Below are 15,123 nucleotides of genomic sequence, written 5' to 3' on the forward strand. Positions count from 1 at the left end.
AAGGACATACAGTGTAGATTTTTTGGGCTGCGTTGAATGCGTTTTATGCCTGTTGTAGGAATTGACATTTGTTTTCTCCTTATTTGACTCTATTGCTGAAGAGCACTTTTCTCTGAGTTGTACTATTAAAAGTCTAGGGCTGGTTAACACAGCTGAGCTGTTACTATACCTTAAACTCAGCATTTCCAGGCAAGATAGAGCTAGCCAAACAGAACACTAAACCAGCTGAGACAATAAAGAGTAAAACTGAGTAGGCCTGGTTTAACCCTGGCAAAAAAAAGGCACACAGTTCCTATAAAGATATTTGAGTCACACACTGCATCTACTCCCATGGATTCAGCCCCACTTCATACTCTTGTTAAAAAGCAGCACCCCAGCTGCCTTTGCTTGGTGACTGAAGCCGTGGGCTTGGGAAAGCCCAAACAGAGATAATGCAATCATGTTCTTGCCCTTTGTAGGGGTCACTGCTCCCATCCTTTGTACAAGGAAAAAACAAAACCCACCAGCCAAACAACCGAAACCACCCTGGAGACTGGATAAAGCCTTTCTACATGTCTAGGTTAAGGGTCCCATGCTCGGGAAGAGCAGTGTGCTGCAACTGGCTACAGCTCCATCCAATAAGTAGGGTTGCAAGTCAGGATTTCTCTTTTTAATCTTTTTATGCAATGCCATTGTGGTACACAAGGGAATAACAGTAACTGTTGGTCTAACTCCCACATGCATGAATCACTTTGGAAATGGCACTCTGGTTCCAAAGCCGTTCAGCTTATATTCCTCTTTTTTTTTTTTTTTTTTTTTAAACACTCTGGATTGTAAAACAACATCTCTAGCTGCGCATCTCATTAGCTCCTTTCTGACTGGAATCGAGTCTAGCCCCCTATCATGGCCATACATTTATCTTCTTCACTAAAATCTTAAATGTATTGCAAAGGGACGGTCTTTACATCACACTGAATGGGATGGGGGGGGTGATACAAAATGACTGAGATTGAGTATGTGAAATAAAAGAAAGGAGAGCCTATAAGTAATGACACACAGTTGAAATTTGGGAGGCTTTGGGAGACAGAAGACTTTAGGCCAGCTCAGTATCTTCCTGAGGCCTCCATCTATAGAAGGAAAATATATTTTTTTTTCCTACTTGTAATTTGATTTTCGCTTCCTGATGCAAGGCCTGTCTCTTGCTCTGTATTTATATTGCACCGAGGAAGTGGAGTGTGATTTCTGTCAGCATTGCTAGATGTTGCAGCAGTATATCTCATAATAAAATAGCATTCAGCCTGAAAAATGTCCTGGACATGACAATCAGCCCCTTGGGTGGATGAGTCAAAGTGGACATTGACATGCAGGAGCTAAAATGGACATTGATTTCAATTCGTGTCCTTGGGGACATGGCCCTGAAATTCTTCCTATATTTGTATTTTGACTAATCATAATTCCTGGAGCTAGAAAATAAATTATTTTTTTATTTTCCTATCTTCTCCCAAGGACTGCTTTGATATAAGGATATTCTCTCTTACACAAAATGATAAACATATTGTCACCTTCATCATATTTTTCAGAGGAGTGTGCCCTCCCGAAAACTTGTGAACAAATAACGTCTCCAGAAGATGTCTGATGTAGTGTAAACAATGGCAGAAGCAGGCCAAACTGGAAGAAAAAAAGAAAGGAAATTAAGGTAAGTGAAAGATTGCTTTTTATTACTTCACAGTTTAATGTCACAAAAGGAATAAGGACTAATATTGCAAAACTGCAGTCACACTGAAATCGTGGGATTTAAGATATTGTCTTAATTGAAGCATCTGGAACCAAAGATTAATGGAATCATTTTCAGTGTTATACAAAGTTGCTTTCATTTTGCAGGGAAGCAACTTATTTTTACTAGCCATGAATTAAAAAGAGCTCCTCGAGCTCTGAATGTGATACATAGCCCTGACAAGACATTAAAACAGGACAGCTGTGTATACAAGCAGGCGCCTGCTGTGCTTTTCCAAAAGACGTCTCCCACATTTTAAGGCCACCTTAATGCTCCTGTAGGATGTGCCTGACATTTAAAAACATTCTGAATCTCTTCTGAATGGTTTCCTCGTCCTTTGCCAACTCAAGTAGCTGCATGGAGGTAGTTTGTATTTCATTTCCTTGTGGACGCAAAATGAGATTTTGTTGCAAAGTTAATCCATTCTGATGGCTTTTTTGTTACCCGTTATAAAGAAATGAGGTAATTGTTGTAGAAATTATTATACTGATTCTCTTTTGAGGAATATTATGAAACAATAATGGGCATTGCTGATTTGCTTCCGAGAATGAGTTGCAGCTCGTAGAGATTGAGTTTCAGAAACAAATGTCAAGAGTGATTCCTGGTGTCATTTTATCTTGGTTACATTTACCATACTACCAGAGCCTGTCTCACTGCAAACCAATTACAAGACGTAAACAAAAAGTGGTTTTCAGCATGTGAAATCTCAAATACTTTTATTATGCACCTTGTACGGTAGCCAGAGTCAAAGATTAAACAATTTCAAAGTAATTAAACCAGAGAGAGTTGAGCTAAGGAAATTTCAAACAATTAACAACTTCTCCAAATTCTAGAGCAAACTTCCAGCTTTGCTGGGAATTTTAAAATTAATTTGGCTAAGGATGGGGACCTCAGATGAACCCATTAAGGAGTGGTCACTGGAAGGATTCTGCACACCCCTTGCCCACTTAAAACAGGGTAAAGGTATTGCTGGCTCTTCTGTGCTTCCAGAAACTCTCTCCTTTTAAGTGTATGAGCAAGAGAAGGAAGGCAAGCCTGTTGCAGCTATGGGTTTGAATTCAACTAGTCTGTGTTCTCATTCCCAGCTCCACTAACTCCCTTAATGTCTCTCCAAGTCTCTGTTCCTCCATCTGTAAATGGTATTATTACTCACTGTGTTTCTCTGCTGTATACCAGCTCCTTTGATTCTGCAATCATAGTGTGCAAAAAGTGCTGTGGAAAAGCTGTACAGTTCCTTGAGGCTACTAGTTCCCTGTGTGCCTTCCCACTCCCAGTGCTCCAACTTATGCAGCAAACAGGCTTTCCTTGATCATGCTCCACCCCTCTGCCAGGCACTAATCCCCCAGAATGGGGACAATCACACTGAAGAGAAGTTCCTTAACTGTGAAATTTCCCAGCCTCCCTGGTGCATTAACCACTATCCTGTGGAGGGGTATGGTTGGTGGTGGCAGTGCCTTCAGCCTCCCTGGCGTTATTGTGTATAGCTGCTTGCCACTTTCTTGTCTGTAACAGTTCTTAATCCCTCCCATTGATCAGGTCTGCTTTGTTTCTTCCAGAGTCCTTCAAAAGGCTTGGGAATGGCAGGGGCTGTCAAAGGTCGTTAAAAGCTATCTTGTTTGGCTGTCCTCTCTTCATTGCTTTTTAGCATGCTCTTGAGTTCTAGCAGACTAAGCAGGTTGCATTTCCTTGTGGTCAGCTCCTACTGTATTATATCAGAGCTGTTTAATTTTCCTTTTTAGCAGCACTGTTCCAGTGATGGAGAGAAGCAAAACTATCTGGTTTATGCTTAAATATGAGCTCCTCTGATTTGTTTCTGTACAGCTAGATACAACCTGTGCTCTTCACTGGTCTATAACAGTGGCTGAGCTCTTATTTTTGTTTGTCACTTAAGTGTTTTACTTCTTAAAAGTCTTTCAGAACTCAAATATGTTGCATATGGCCCTGGGGAACAATTACAGTTTGAAGACGTTAGTTTCAAAAATCAGATTACCAGTTCTGAATTTCTATGGTGCTTATTTTGAATTTCTCTGTTGTTCTTGACCTGACTCATGACATGCAGACCTCTTGAAATTCCTCCTTGTGCTTAGGTGAGAGCCGGTGTGGGTGTAGTTATCTTCTGTGCTGGATGCTGATGCTACTCATCTTACGAGTGGGAATGCACTGTAAAGAGACTGGGAGCAGGACACCTGATGTCTTGTCCTCTCTTCTCTGTCAAGCATGCCTTTGGGTTACTACCCACTGTGTTTATTATTTCACCTTCTGTTCAGGCTGTCTAGAGTGCAAACTATTTGGGGAAAATACTACATGTCCCATTTTGACCAGGTGCAGTGACCATTGCAACTGGGATCCCATTTTTGGTCAGGCTTACGAGCGCTGCTAAAATGCCAAACCGCTATTGATAAGAACAATCTGAAAGTCCCACTGACTCTGAGACCAGGCATGCAGCCTCACACCCCTTGTAACCTTCTCAGCCCTGGAAATGAGATCTCCATCCGTCTGGCTCCCTGTTCTCCAGGAAAACAGTTCACACAAGTGTCACTTACTGAACCACTGGGTGGCGGAAGTTCTTCGTACTTTCCACTTGATCATAAATAGTTGAAAGGCGAATGTAAAAGAGCAGATATATTAGAAGAGGCCCGGTGTATTCTGTTAGAAAAAACTAGAAATGAAAAAGAAAATAGCTGTATAGGAGTAGGAAATTGTACCAATAAAGGCATGAGAAAAAGAATGCCCCTATCCACAACACCTATTCATCCTTCAAATGCCATTTTGGCTTCATTTTGAGGACTTAAATGACACATAGGGTTTTTCTGCTGTCTCTTTAGCAAAGGAGTAAAATCCATCTAGGAAATGAGAGAGAGGTTTCTGGGCAGAACATTAGCCCAATCAGGAATGCTTCATGGAAGGTGGTCAAAATCACAGTTATCTCCTCTTTATACTTTTGGCTGTGCCATCAGATGCCTATTTAGAATCTAAATAACACTGAAAATCAAGGCCCAAAAGCTGAAGGCAGCTTGCTTTCTGCCAGTGTTTTTTGCAATTAAGTGATATATCAGTTGAAAGCCAACCAAGCATCATAGAAACAAACATAGCTTTGAATCCTGGTTGCTAGCAGAGTCATCTGGAAGGAGGGATCATTGCTTGGAATTTGGTGGTGGGTGGAAGAGCAGGACCTGCCTGCCTGGTGTATGGTGCTTTGAGCCTTTGTTCAGTGACCAAGCGGGACTCCTCCCTGTGCAGGCATCAGCAGAAGTAGCCTGTGGTGGGCAGATTGGACAAGTAAGTTACCCTGTAAAACAGAAAGAAATAATTTCATCTCCCCACTGACACCCCTGCTAGTCACAGAGAGCAGAGAGGACATATGGGCACAGGGAGAGAAGGCAGAGTTATAGCACTGCCATGAGCCTCTCTCAGTTTTACGTTCTGGCTTTGGTTTGGTACAGCCTGTATTGCCTTTTGTCAGGGCACACTCTTAAGCTACAAACAGCTGGAGGAAGTAAAACATGGTTAGAGTGATGTGAGGTCTGAATTTGATCATCTGTCCCCACTGGAATGAATCTCAAAATAAAATGGAAATGGTGTGGTCCATGTTTACAAGGACCAGCAACTGGCAAATCATAATTCAAGTGCATAGTATTGCTTAAGGGATGAAGATTCATAACTAATGGTCCATTTGGCTTTAAGGTGGCTATTTGCACTGCTATAGAATTGTAATGGATAAATACCTGTGGCTTAAGAAAGCAACACTGAATTTAGACTACCTTTCTCAAAAGTAGTATTTGGCAGGTAGTCCGAACCCCAGTGGGCTGTTATTCTAATCCCTCTTCAGAAGAGCTTTGAAACAGAAAGATTTTCCTGCAGAAATATTCTGCAATTAGGTTTCCTTCATTTGGGTCCCCCAGTACCATTTCTTTTCCTCTATTATGGGTGGAAACTTTTTGAAATTTCAGCCTTTCATAGCAGGACTGTCTCCAAAAGTAACAGACTTCAGCACTCGCTACCAGAGAAATGTCAAATTCTCTTTTGTTCCACGTGACACCATGATTTCTGTGCTCCATTTAGACTCTGCATGATCCCAAGTGTGTGTGTGTGTGTATGAAAACATTTAATCGAGTGTCTAAGAGCCCACATTGTTGTGGAACACACCACAGCCCAAGGGCTTATTAGAGTTTTGTCCTAATAGCAGTTGTATGGGTCTCTTCCTAACTGTGAGCCCACTGTGTTAGGCACTCTGCAAACACTGTAAGAGACAGCCTCTGCTATTGAAACCTAATAGACTAAATATAGACAATGGTGGTATAGGAGACAGAGGTGCAGGTAATCTGGTCTGGGCAGGTCAGTGTAAGAGCTTGGAATAAGCTGCTTTCTTCAGTGTAGCTTTTTCTGTCAGCCATGAGTTGCACCACAAAATACACCCATAACTGCCAGCTTTTATCATCTGTTTGGCATGAGCATATTACAAAGCTGCCAGGAAAATTTTGGCAGGATTTAGCACCAAGTTGTGGTTACTTGTCACTGCACCAAGTGTTACCCCCTTACCCCCTGGCTGATTTCAGATGCTGCAAGGAGAAGGAAAGCTTCAGGATTTAGTAAAAAATCCAGTCTCTATTTAACAGCCAAAGCTACCACCCATGTGATACCTGAATCCCTGTAACTGGGTGAAGACATGTTTTTGATGTAGAAGGGGGATGCAGAGCCTCCCATCAGAGCAATCAGAGAAGCATCTGAGAGCATCAACAGCAGCTCTTGCATTGGGGTTTGTGGAGGTGAGCAGTATCAGCATGCTCAGGGTGCTTTACAAGCTGTAGACAAGGTCCCATCTTGTCTGTGTGTCAGTGACATCCGACACAAAGTGTTAATTGCCCATGCGGAGGCAGGCAGTCCAGGGTCAGCTGTGAGATTTGCAATCAAAGTAGGTATTGTCTGTCAGGCAGGACTGTATTTGCCTTTGTCATAACTGCATCACACTGCTGGAACATAATTAAGATCAGTAGCATCCTGTTTTAGAGGATGAGGTTCCATTTGCTGTAGCGGTTTTGGGGTATTTTTTACATTTTGGGTGAGTTTCAGTCTGCTTTCCTCTGTTACATCTCCCATGCTGCAACCTCTGCTCTCCTTCTTTGGCCCACTGATTTTAAATTCAGTGGAAAGGAAAAGTGAGTTCCAGAAAGGCAGGCAGAGACACTCTGCTAAAAATCCCACGAGTTCAAGCAGGTGGAAGGGAAAGTAGTCTTAAATTAACACAAAATTACAATTGGTTCTAACCATTGGCAATCAAAGGAAAGCACCATTCTTTTACTATTAAGTCTCAATGAATGTATGCAATTAAGCCTGCCTAATATCTTCATATTCATCCTATAGCTGACTAATTGCTGGGCTTGGGGAGTTATTAGTTGTGTTAAGGATCAGTTCAAGCTATCGTTTCTACAGATGCTCAAAAAACCTACAAAATTACTAAGATACTAGTTCAGGCTGACATATCTTGCAAAAATAATAGTCAAATTTTAAACAAAACCCTGAAAATGATAACATCATAGCTTGTAGTTTCTAGACAAAAGAAATACTACTTTGTAAAAAACAAAAAACTGATCATTTAAAACACAGAGCATTTTTCTTCTGTAGAAATGTAAAAAAATCCAGTATTTAGAAGAAAATTACTTTTTCTTTACCATCTTGTGGGCCTGCCTAGATTATTTTGATGTGTTTGGTGCAGCCAAGTATGGTGGTCCATAGTAAACACAAAGATCTTTTCCTGGAGGAGCATTACATCTCTATTACAATGTGCATAGCTCAACAGAATTTAACTGTTGAGCTCATCATTAACTCCCTGAAGAAAGAAAACAAGAGATTGCCCCTTTTTTCCCCACATCTGTACACTCTCTTTTATATCTTGTACAGTGTCCAGTTCTCTTACCTTCCTTCTCTCCTCTTCAGTGCCTGGCATTATATACTCTATATACCTCTTATTCTCAGTGCTGCTGTTGAATCAAACCTCTTCCAGACATGAGCACCATACAGGGTGCTAAACTCAAGCTTCTTTAACTGTCTCAATTATCAGGTCCTTGGAGACCTGATTCAGTAATACCTAAACTGGAAACATTTACTACATAAACAACAAAACTGAGATCTGAAATATGTCAAAAGAGAGCTAAGGTAGGAGTCTCCATCATTCAAGAGATGATGAGACAAATGGGAAAACAATACAGGATAGCTAATTCACAAACCAGCAAGGCTTCTCATCTTGCATGAGCCAGATTGTATCTGCTTCTTTTATCTCTGTTGAGATGATCATGCCAGTAACACCTTGTTGAACTGAGTAACAACCAGGTCAGGAATTACAATTCCATACCCTAAGAGGCAGAGGGTATATTTAGGGAGATACGAATGCAGCAAAGGTGAAAGGAGCTCTTTAAAGTTATTTGAGGGAATGTGAGGTGAATTTTCTGGCTGGTAGGAGCAGCTGGCATAGTGCCTGACACCATCCCAACAGGTCTACTACAGGGAATGGAAAGGTTTTTGGTTTGAGTTAATAATACCATGTGTACTGGTTGGGAAAAGGCAGAAAAGGACAAAAGGAAGCTATAAACAGAGGGGGTGGAGTGGAGATAGTCTGAAAAAAGTCCAACAGAATCTTTATAAATGAACAGCCCACAGATTAGCAATCTTCACATGAGGGCATCAGCTAATTCCTCTCTGTAATGTTTACGACATGCCCTTTCTCTAATATCACACAACACACCCTATCTTGTATCATGTTGCCTTTTGGCATAGTCTCACACTATCTCATGTATGACAAGCTGCAGAGCAGAGCTGAGGAAAGGCCATTTCCATACTGATCCCTTCCCTGCAGCTCTTTCCATGCCATGTAGGGGCACTTCCCCAGTTCATCGGTGCTGGTCATGATGTTTTCTCTTCCACTGCCAATGGGATGTCGGGGTTCAAGCAGGGGAAGTGGAGGGTATGGTATGAGGATAATACCTGCAACCAGGACAATGGCTTTGGGTCATTGCCTGAAATTCTCAGCACAGCAAGGGCTACAAAATAATTTAAGCACGTCCTGAGTAACTTTGATGGAAAAGCAGCTGCAGTACATAAATTATCTAATGGACAGAGCTTAGTTTCTCTGATAAATGTGAGACAAAGTCACTAGTTACAGGTCTGAGCCAGGGTCAGCCTGAGACAGTATGTACCGCATAAAGAGGAGGATCTACTGATACGAGACAGACAGACCATTACTATGTGCGAGGGTACAGAGCGCAGCTGGGATTTCTGAGAAACCCAAGAGAAACAGGCAGTTGAACCCCCCCAAGTCCTCAAATCACATTAAACTTAGCATCTAACTACCTTGGACTCCTTTTACAATCCCAGCCCTAAGTACTCTTGAGCTAATGATCATTAAGAAACATTATTAATTTCTGGACGAATTTCTACTTCATATGCTTTTCTACCTCATTAAAGGCCGTATAGTTACCTGGGGATGATAATGGCATAATTTTAGCAGCATCTCTAAATCTTCACTTTTTAAAAATTTTTGTATTTTCATGTTTGCAAAAATCCGCAGCAGCAGCAGCAGTTTGAATATTCAATGATTTTTGTTCCACAAAACTTAAATAGCGCATGCAGGGGCACCTGAAACTTCCCTTGCCTGGGCAGACTTTTCAGTGACTCGGTGTCTGAGAGTATTTCAGGCTGCAGCTCAATATTTACTGCAAACACCTGAGATAGGGATGGATTTGCTGTAGGATTTTGTAGGCAAATTGCAGCTGACTCAGGCCAGCTTCAGGAGCTGGAGAGTAAACAGTGTGATGGGTGCTGTTTGTCCCTGAGCCAGGCCTGTGCTCCCTCTGTGGGAAAAGGGAGGTATAATCCCAGCTTCCTCCTGTCTTTTCTCCTAAGACTGAGCTGTCCGGAACCACTGGTTTGGCATCAGATCACTTCATACTCTGGTCAGGATTCTTCCCTGAGAGTACAAGCCTTTGCTTGTTTCTTATTCAAAATGGAAAATTACTGCAAATTAACAAATGCTTTTATACACACACATATATGCATGTTATATATGTTTGTACCTATACATATTCAGCAAAGCACTCAAGTTCTGTTTGTAACCAAACACCAATGTGAGTTCAGATTTTCTGCCAAATCTTTACAGGCCTTTGACAGCATTTTGAAATCTGCCATACAATGTGTATCATTTTAAAATGTATATCTATTGTCTGCTATGTAGATACCTATATGAAATAGTGCTTTTTAACACCTGGCTATTACTAATAACCTCAACTAGCTCTTGCACAGTGCTTTTCATCTAGAAGCCTCAAAGCACTTTGCAAAGAGGAAAATACTGTTACTTTCTTGCCGCAGATCTGGAAACTGAGATACAGAGAAATTCAGTGACTTGTCAAGGTCACCAGACAAGGTGGGCACATGGTCCTCTCAAACACTGGTTCACTCTCCGGTTCACTTTCCTCTTTGTGCTCTCCTCACCCCCAGTATGGGGTTGGGCAAAAATTCCCCATACAAAATAATTTTGCCAGGCTTATGCATTCTAGAGGGACTAAAACTTCTCAACTTTGCATAGATTGACAAATTATCAACCTCTCTCGTTACTCTGAATACAAATAGGAAAGGGTCTACATTTATCAGCACCATACATCAAGTAGCTCTTTGTTCCTTAAGTAGCAGGAAGGGTTTAACCATAAAGCTGTGTATAACTGAAAGAAACAGTTTGTTCTGTCTATGCTTACTGAATTCCCTCTACCTTCTTTTTGCACTTGAAGCAGTGAAAACTTAAGGGTACGACTATAAACACTTATGCACAGGTTCTTCAGCCTGTACTGTGCTTAAGAGCAACTAAAATGTTTACCCCTCAAAACTGATTTTCCTAGTAGCTCCCTAACTCCCTTTAGCACCTGAAAAAATTGACACGCTGGCATGGTTCATTGTGAGCTTGTGGTATTTGTTGCTGGGACCAAGAGAAATTATTGCAGCACTGTTTGCCTTATTAGACACAGCGTCTGAGGAACCTCGCTGCTGGGCAGTTTGAGAGGTCTCCTCTTCCCTTATCAGTTGACTTCATGCTGCCACTGGGCAGTAACAAAGAGCCAAAAGTATATGTGGCCCAAGGAAAGGCACAACCAATATAAAACCATGGCAAGAAATCAGGCAAATGCAAGCTGTTCTCTCCTGATAACCCTGGAGGTGGAAAATTATTAGACTTAATTAAATGAAAAATAAGACCAATCTTGTATGTGTAGTTTGCCTTTGTGAAAGGTTACAGTGTTTTGAAAGTTCATAGCGTTTGACTGGGATCAGCTCAAGACTTGGCTAGCTGTACCAAGGTAGAGCAACACTTACTGTGTGTTCCAGCAGAAACCTCTGCCAAGTACAAACTGTTAGCTGTAAAATGAAGGTGCTTTGTGTTACAAATAATTGTAGTTGGAAAAGGTGCTGTAGAGGAAATAGTGACTTCTTTTTTTCCTGGAGATCATCTTCCATGACCAAATTATCTATTGATCCAAGAGGCTTAGCAATGAAAAACCGTTTGGGGATTTCTCTCTCTTTGGCACTTTGTTGTAGTCGTTCTTAAGCCACCCACAGATTTACACAGAATCACACATTCTGTTTATTTGGCACTGCTGCTAAGTTCTCCTGGTACCCACAATTCCCTGAAAGTGTTATTCGATTTGTAGAGTCCTGTCCCACAGCTACTTGTGTTTGAATTGGCCACAAAATATGCAAGCTCTGATACGTATCTGCTGAGAAATATATTCAGTGACATTCTCCACTGATACATCCTACAGATCCTCAGCTCTCTCTCTTACCTTGATCTCAAATGCCTTCCTAAGCAATGATCATGTGAGTTTTCTTACATTTATCTTCATCACACTGGCCCACTAGTTTGTTGGGACTCCCAGCCCTCCCACTCCTTCAAATTCCTCAGATCCTGTCTTTTTTCTTCTATTAAAATTGTCTGTACTACTACATCCCATTGAGAAGTTATAAACCTTATTGAAGTGTCTTCTTCCATTCCCAAATTAGGGAAAACTTCTTAAGTTGTTCCCCATGGAAAGCCCAAAGCTGATCTCAGTATGGAGAAGGTGGAGAAAATGAGTTTGCAGCACTTTGGCTGCCTCTTTCAAACCCATCAATACTCATAAATTGCTTCATATCACACTCATCCCACAGACTTCATGGGATTGTTCCACATTTACAGGACGAACTGAGCGAGCTCTGCCAGCCACAGTCAGTGCAAACTGTTCCTCCCCTATTCACCACCCACCCACACCCACAGGACAGAAAAACTTTGGTACACATGCACTGTGAGAGTAAGAGGAGAGAACCACACTGACCAAAACACTGCCTTCCCTCCTGAGAGAACAGGCACACCTCACTATTCAGCACAGCATGCACTTCCCCATGCTATACACCTGCTATACATTAACACAAAGCTTCAGACATAGATCTCTTGGCTTCTTGTTCGTTTTCCACAATGCCTAACTTGGTGATAATTTTGCTTGCCAGCCAGAAAGGAACAGACCAATTAGTGACAGTGTGGATTTTCAGATTTCAAAGATGTTCTTGGGTTTAAATAAGTATTAGTCTCTACATTTCTAAATTGAGCAGAATCTTTTTTTCATTGGAAAATTTGAAATGGAGCAGTTCTGCTGGCAGTCTCAGTATTTTAAGGCTCTCAGGAGTCAAAGTATTTAAGCAATCCCTAATTTTAAATCACAGTTACAAAAAATACTGTGTTTTAGGGTTAATCTTATGAAATTCACAGACTTGGAGGTAAAATATGTTTTTCACAGTTCTGTGCTGTTTTCTCAGTTATATTTTGATCCTTCTGGTAGCCTGCCCGGGTAGCAACTAGACAACAGAAGCTGATAAATCAGAAATTGCCATCACTGCTCAAATGAGGGAAGCTTTAACAGAAGTCTGAATTTGAGCAGGAAGAATGCTTTTTTTTCCTTTTGTCTACAGCAGCAGTATGCATTCTTAGAGGTAAAGTACCAGCCACATTTCAAAAAGTCACATGCCACATTGCAATATGTAAAAAGAGGCCTCTGTCAAACATGCTTAGGCCCAAAATCGGACAGAGATTAAAAATAAAACCCATCACTCCAGTGGTGGGAATTTCAAACATGCCTGGGGGTATAATCTTTGCAGGAGGCATACAGAAAAGATCTGTAAACTCAGCTCCCGTTAGTATCTCTGCAGCATCAGTCAGAAAAACCTCAACTATCCCCTCCAGGTAGGGTAAAGGAATTGGTAAATCTTGTGCAGAAGTAAATTATGTGTTTCAGGTAATATTTGTTTTATAAAAAAGAAGGCAGAGTAGAGAGCGAGTTCTAACAAAATCCATGATACTAAGAAACAGGTTTTGGTTTCTCCCTGAATTGCTTTCTGGAAATGAGCTTTGAGGGCCTCCTTTCTTCTAAAAGAGCCAGCTGAGGTTGGATTTCTATCCACATTATCCCAGGAAAGGGCCTCATTCTCAAAAGACATTGACATGTATTTGCTCCAGTGGAGGAGAACTGCAAATCCCTCACCCCAGTTTGTCCTCCCTCAGAGCAAGCCAGCCTCTAGAACTTGTTGAAATCTGGTCAAACAATCTCAGAGCTGTAGTGTAACCTGAGCCCAGGGGATGTCTGGCCTTTCACAGCACAAAACACCAAAAATATTTTGGTCACTGTGCAACCATGTTTTAAGAAGGCTGAGGATGAAAAGGAAACATCCTTCCTACAAGTGGCAGCCTTTGTCAGAGGGACGGAGTAGACAACAGGAGACGATAAACTCTTGAGCCACCACGGTAGAGTGTGACAAGAACTGTTAATCAGAGACTGTGCATGCTGCAAGAGGGAAGCTGAGGTTTCTTGGTTCAGAAATATGCTCCTAGACCTAGAGACCCAAACTGATTGTTTGGGAACAGACAACAGCATCATCTTTTATTTTACAACATGCCTGGAGAGAATACTGCTCCCAGGAGGTGGAGGTGGGTACCGCTTTCCCCTTTTAAAAAGCACAAGTCATTGTCCTGGTGTAAATCCCCAGCATTGGGGGTCTTAGTGTTCAAGTGGGCATCTCAAGTGTGATCTCCAATGAGGTGACAAAGTCCCAGAAGACCCACCTCCATGCTTGGTTTTCCCCTAGACAGATCCATGCCCAATGCATCGACCTCAGGAGCACCAACATATCTCCACGTGCTTCTGTGTCTATTTTTGGAGTCCAGACCTGAATGTGGCCCTTTGTACCTCAGCTATCATTTTGCTGATAAGTATATTTTTATTCTATGCCTTGTTTATTTAAATGTCAACCCTTTAAATCAGAAGCATCCCTCACTGTGTGCATAAATCTGATAGAGCATCAAGGGCGATGGGAGAATGGGAGCTCTAAGCACAGTAAAAATGGCAGTAAAACTATACATCCTGTGTACAAATGCATTCTTAATTGCTATTGTTAGAATACAATCTTCTATGAACTTTTTCTCTATTGCTATAGACTAGCTATAATATAAAAATCTCTTGACTGTTTAAATGACGTTGCTAGGAAGATTTCTCCCACTGAGAATAGAGACAATTTAGAATATGGAACAGAATAGGATAAGATGAATATTCAGAAACTCATAGAGTCAACTTTCTGCACACACAGATTAAATCATAAAAAAATGCCACTGCCTGCAGTATCAACACCTAGTCATAACTGCACTATTTATAATGGGATATTAAGCTTTAGTTATGTTACTGTCTCAGGCTACATAAACCATGAGGAAAGGAGAGAATAAATAAGGTTCTTGCAGATTACTTAGTTGTAGCAAACAGGAAGCTGCACTACTCATAATTTTGCTTTGCAAGGAAATTCCATGGTCGAGAGGCAGTGGGATGGGTTGGGGGAGAAACAGGACCCCAACTAACATTAATCAGTATGGCCCCACTAGGCTATTAATCAGCATGGGAATCAGTGGGGTAAAGCCTCAGCCTTGGTAAACTTGCAGATCTCTACGGAAACGGGTAGGTCACACAGTGCAAACTGCTCTAACTCCACTGAAGTAAACTGCTTGTCACCATCTGGGGATTTGGATCCTGTTGTCAGAACTGGGAAAGATAGATATAAGTCATGTTCTTGTTCACAGGGGCTAAAACCTGCCAGAGTTTGTGCTGCTAGGGGCTATCTGCTTCCCTGGAGAGAAATGCACATGAGCTTGAGCAGGTGAGATGATAATGTGACCTTACAGTGCTGATCCAGAAGTTGATTCTTCTCAAAGTCAAGGGCAGTTCTGGCAGTAACATCCACCTTGAGTGTACTGTTTAACAGGTAAGGAGCTGTAAAATAGCATGTCCATTCTAAGTGTCATGTAGTAATGCTTCCTAGCCCAT

The 15,123-nt window shown here is 41.5% G+C and overlaps 1 protein-coding gene across 1 annotated transcript in view; it reads right to left on the reverse strand.

The window, feature by feature from the left end:
- The window catches only part of TECRL (trans-2,3-enoyl-CoA reductase like), a 65,892-nt gene that overhangs the window by 11,944 nt on the left and 38,825 nt on the right, over nucleotides 1–15,123 (reverse strand). Inside the window, exons 5-6 of the mRNA XM_052773952.1 lie at nucleotides 4,297–4,412; nucleotides 1,542–1,647 (exon numbers count right to left, since the gene is read on the reverse strand). Of these exons, the coding sequence (XP_052629912.1) occupies nucleotides 1,542–1,647; nucleotides 4,297–4,412 (222 nt within the window). The remainder of the gene's footprint in view (nucleotides 1–1,541; nucleotides 1,648–4,296; nucleotides 4,413–15,123) is intronic.

This window comes from Harpia harpyja, chromosome 2 (genome assembly GCF_026419915.1).
Source record: "Harpia harpyja isolate bHarHar1 chromosome 2, bHarHar1 primary haplotype, whole genome shotgun sequence".
In the NCBI taxonomy this organism is placed as follows: Eukaryota; Metazoa; Chordata; class Aves; order Accipitriformes; family Accipitridae; genus Harpia; species Harpia harpyja.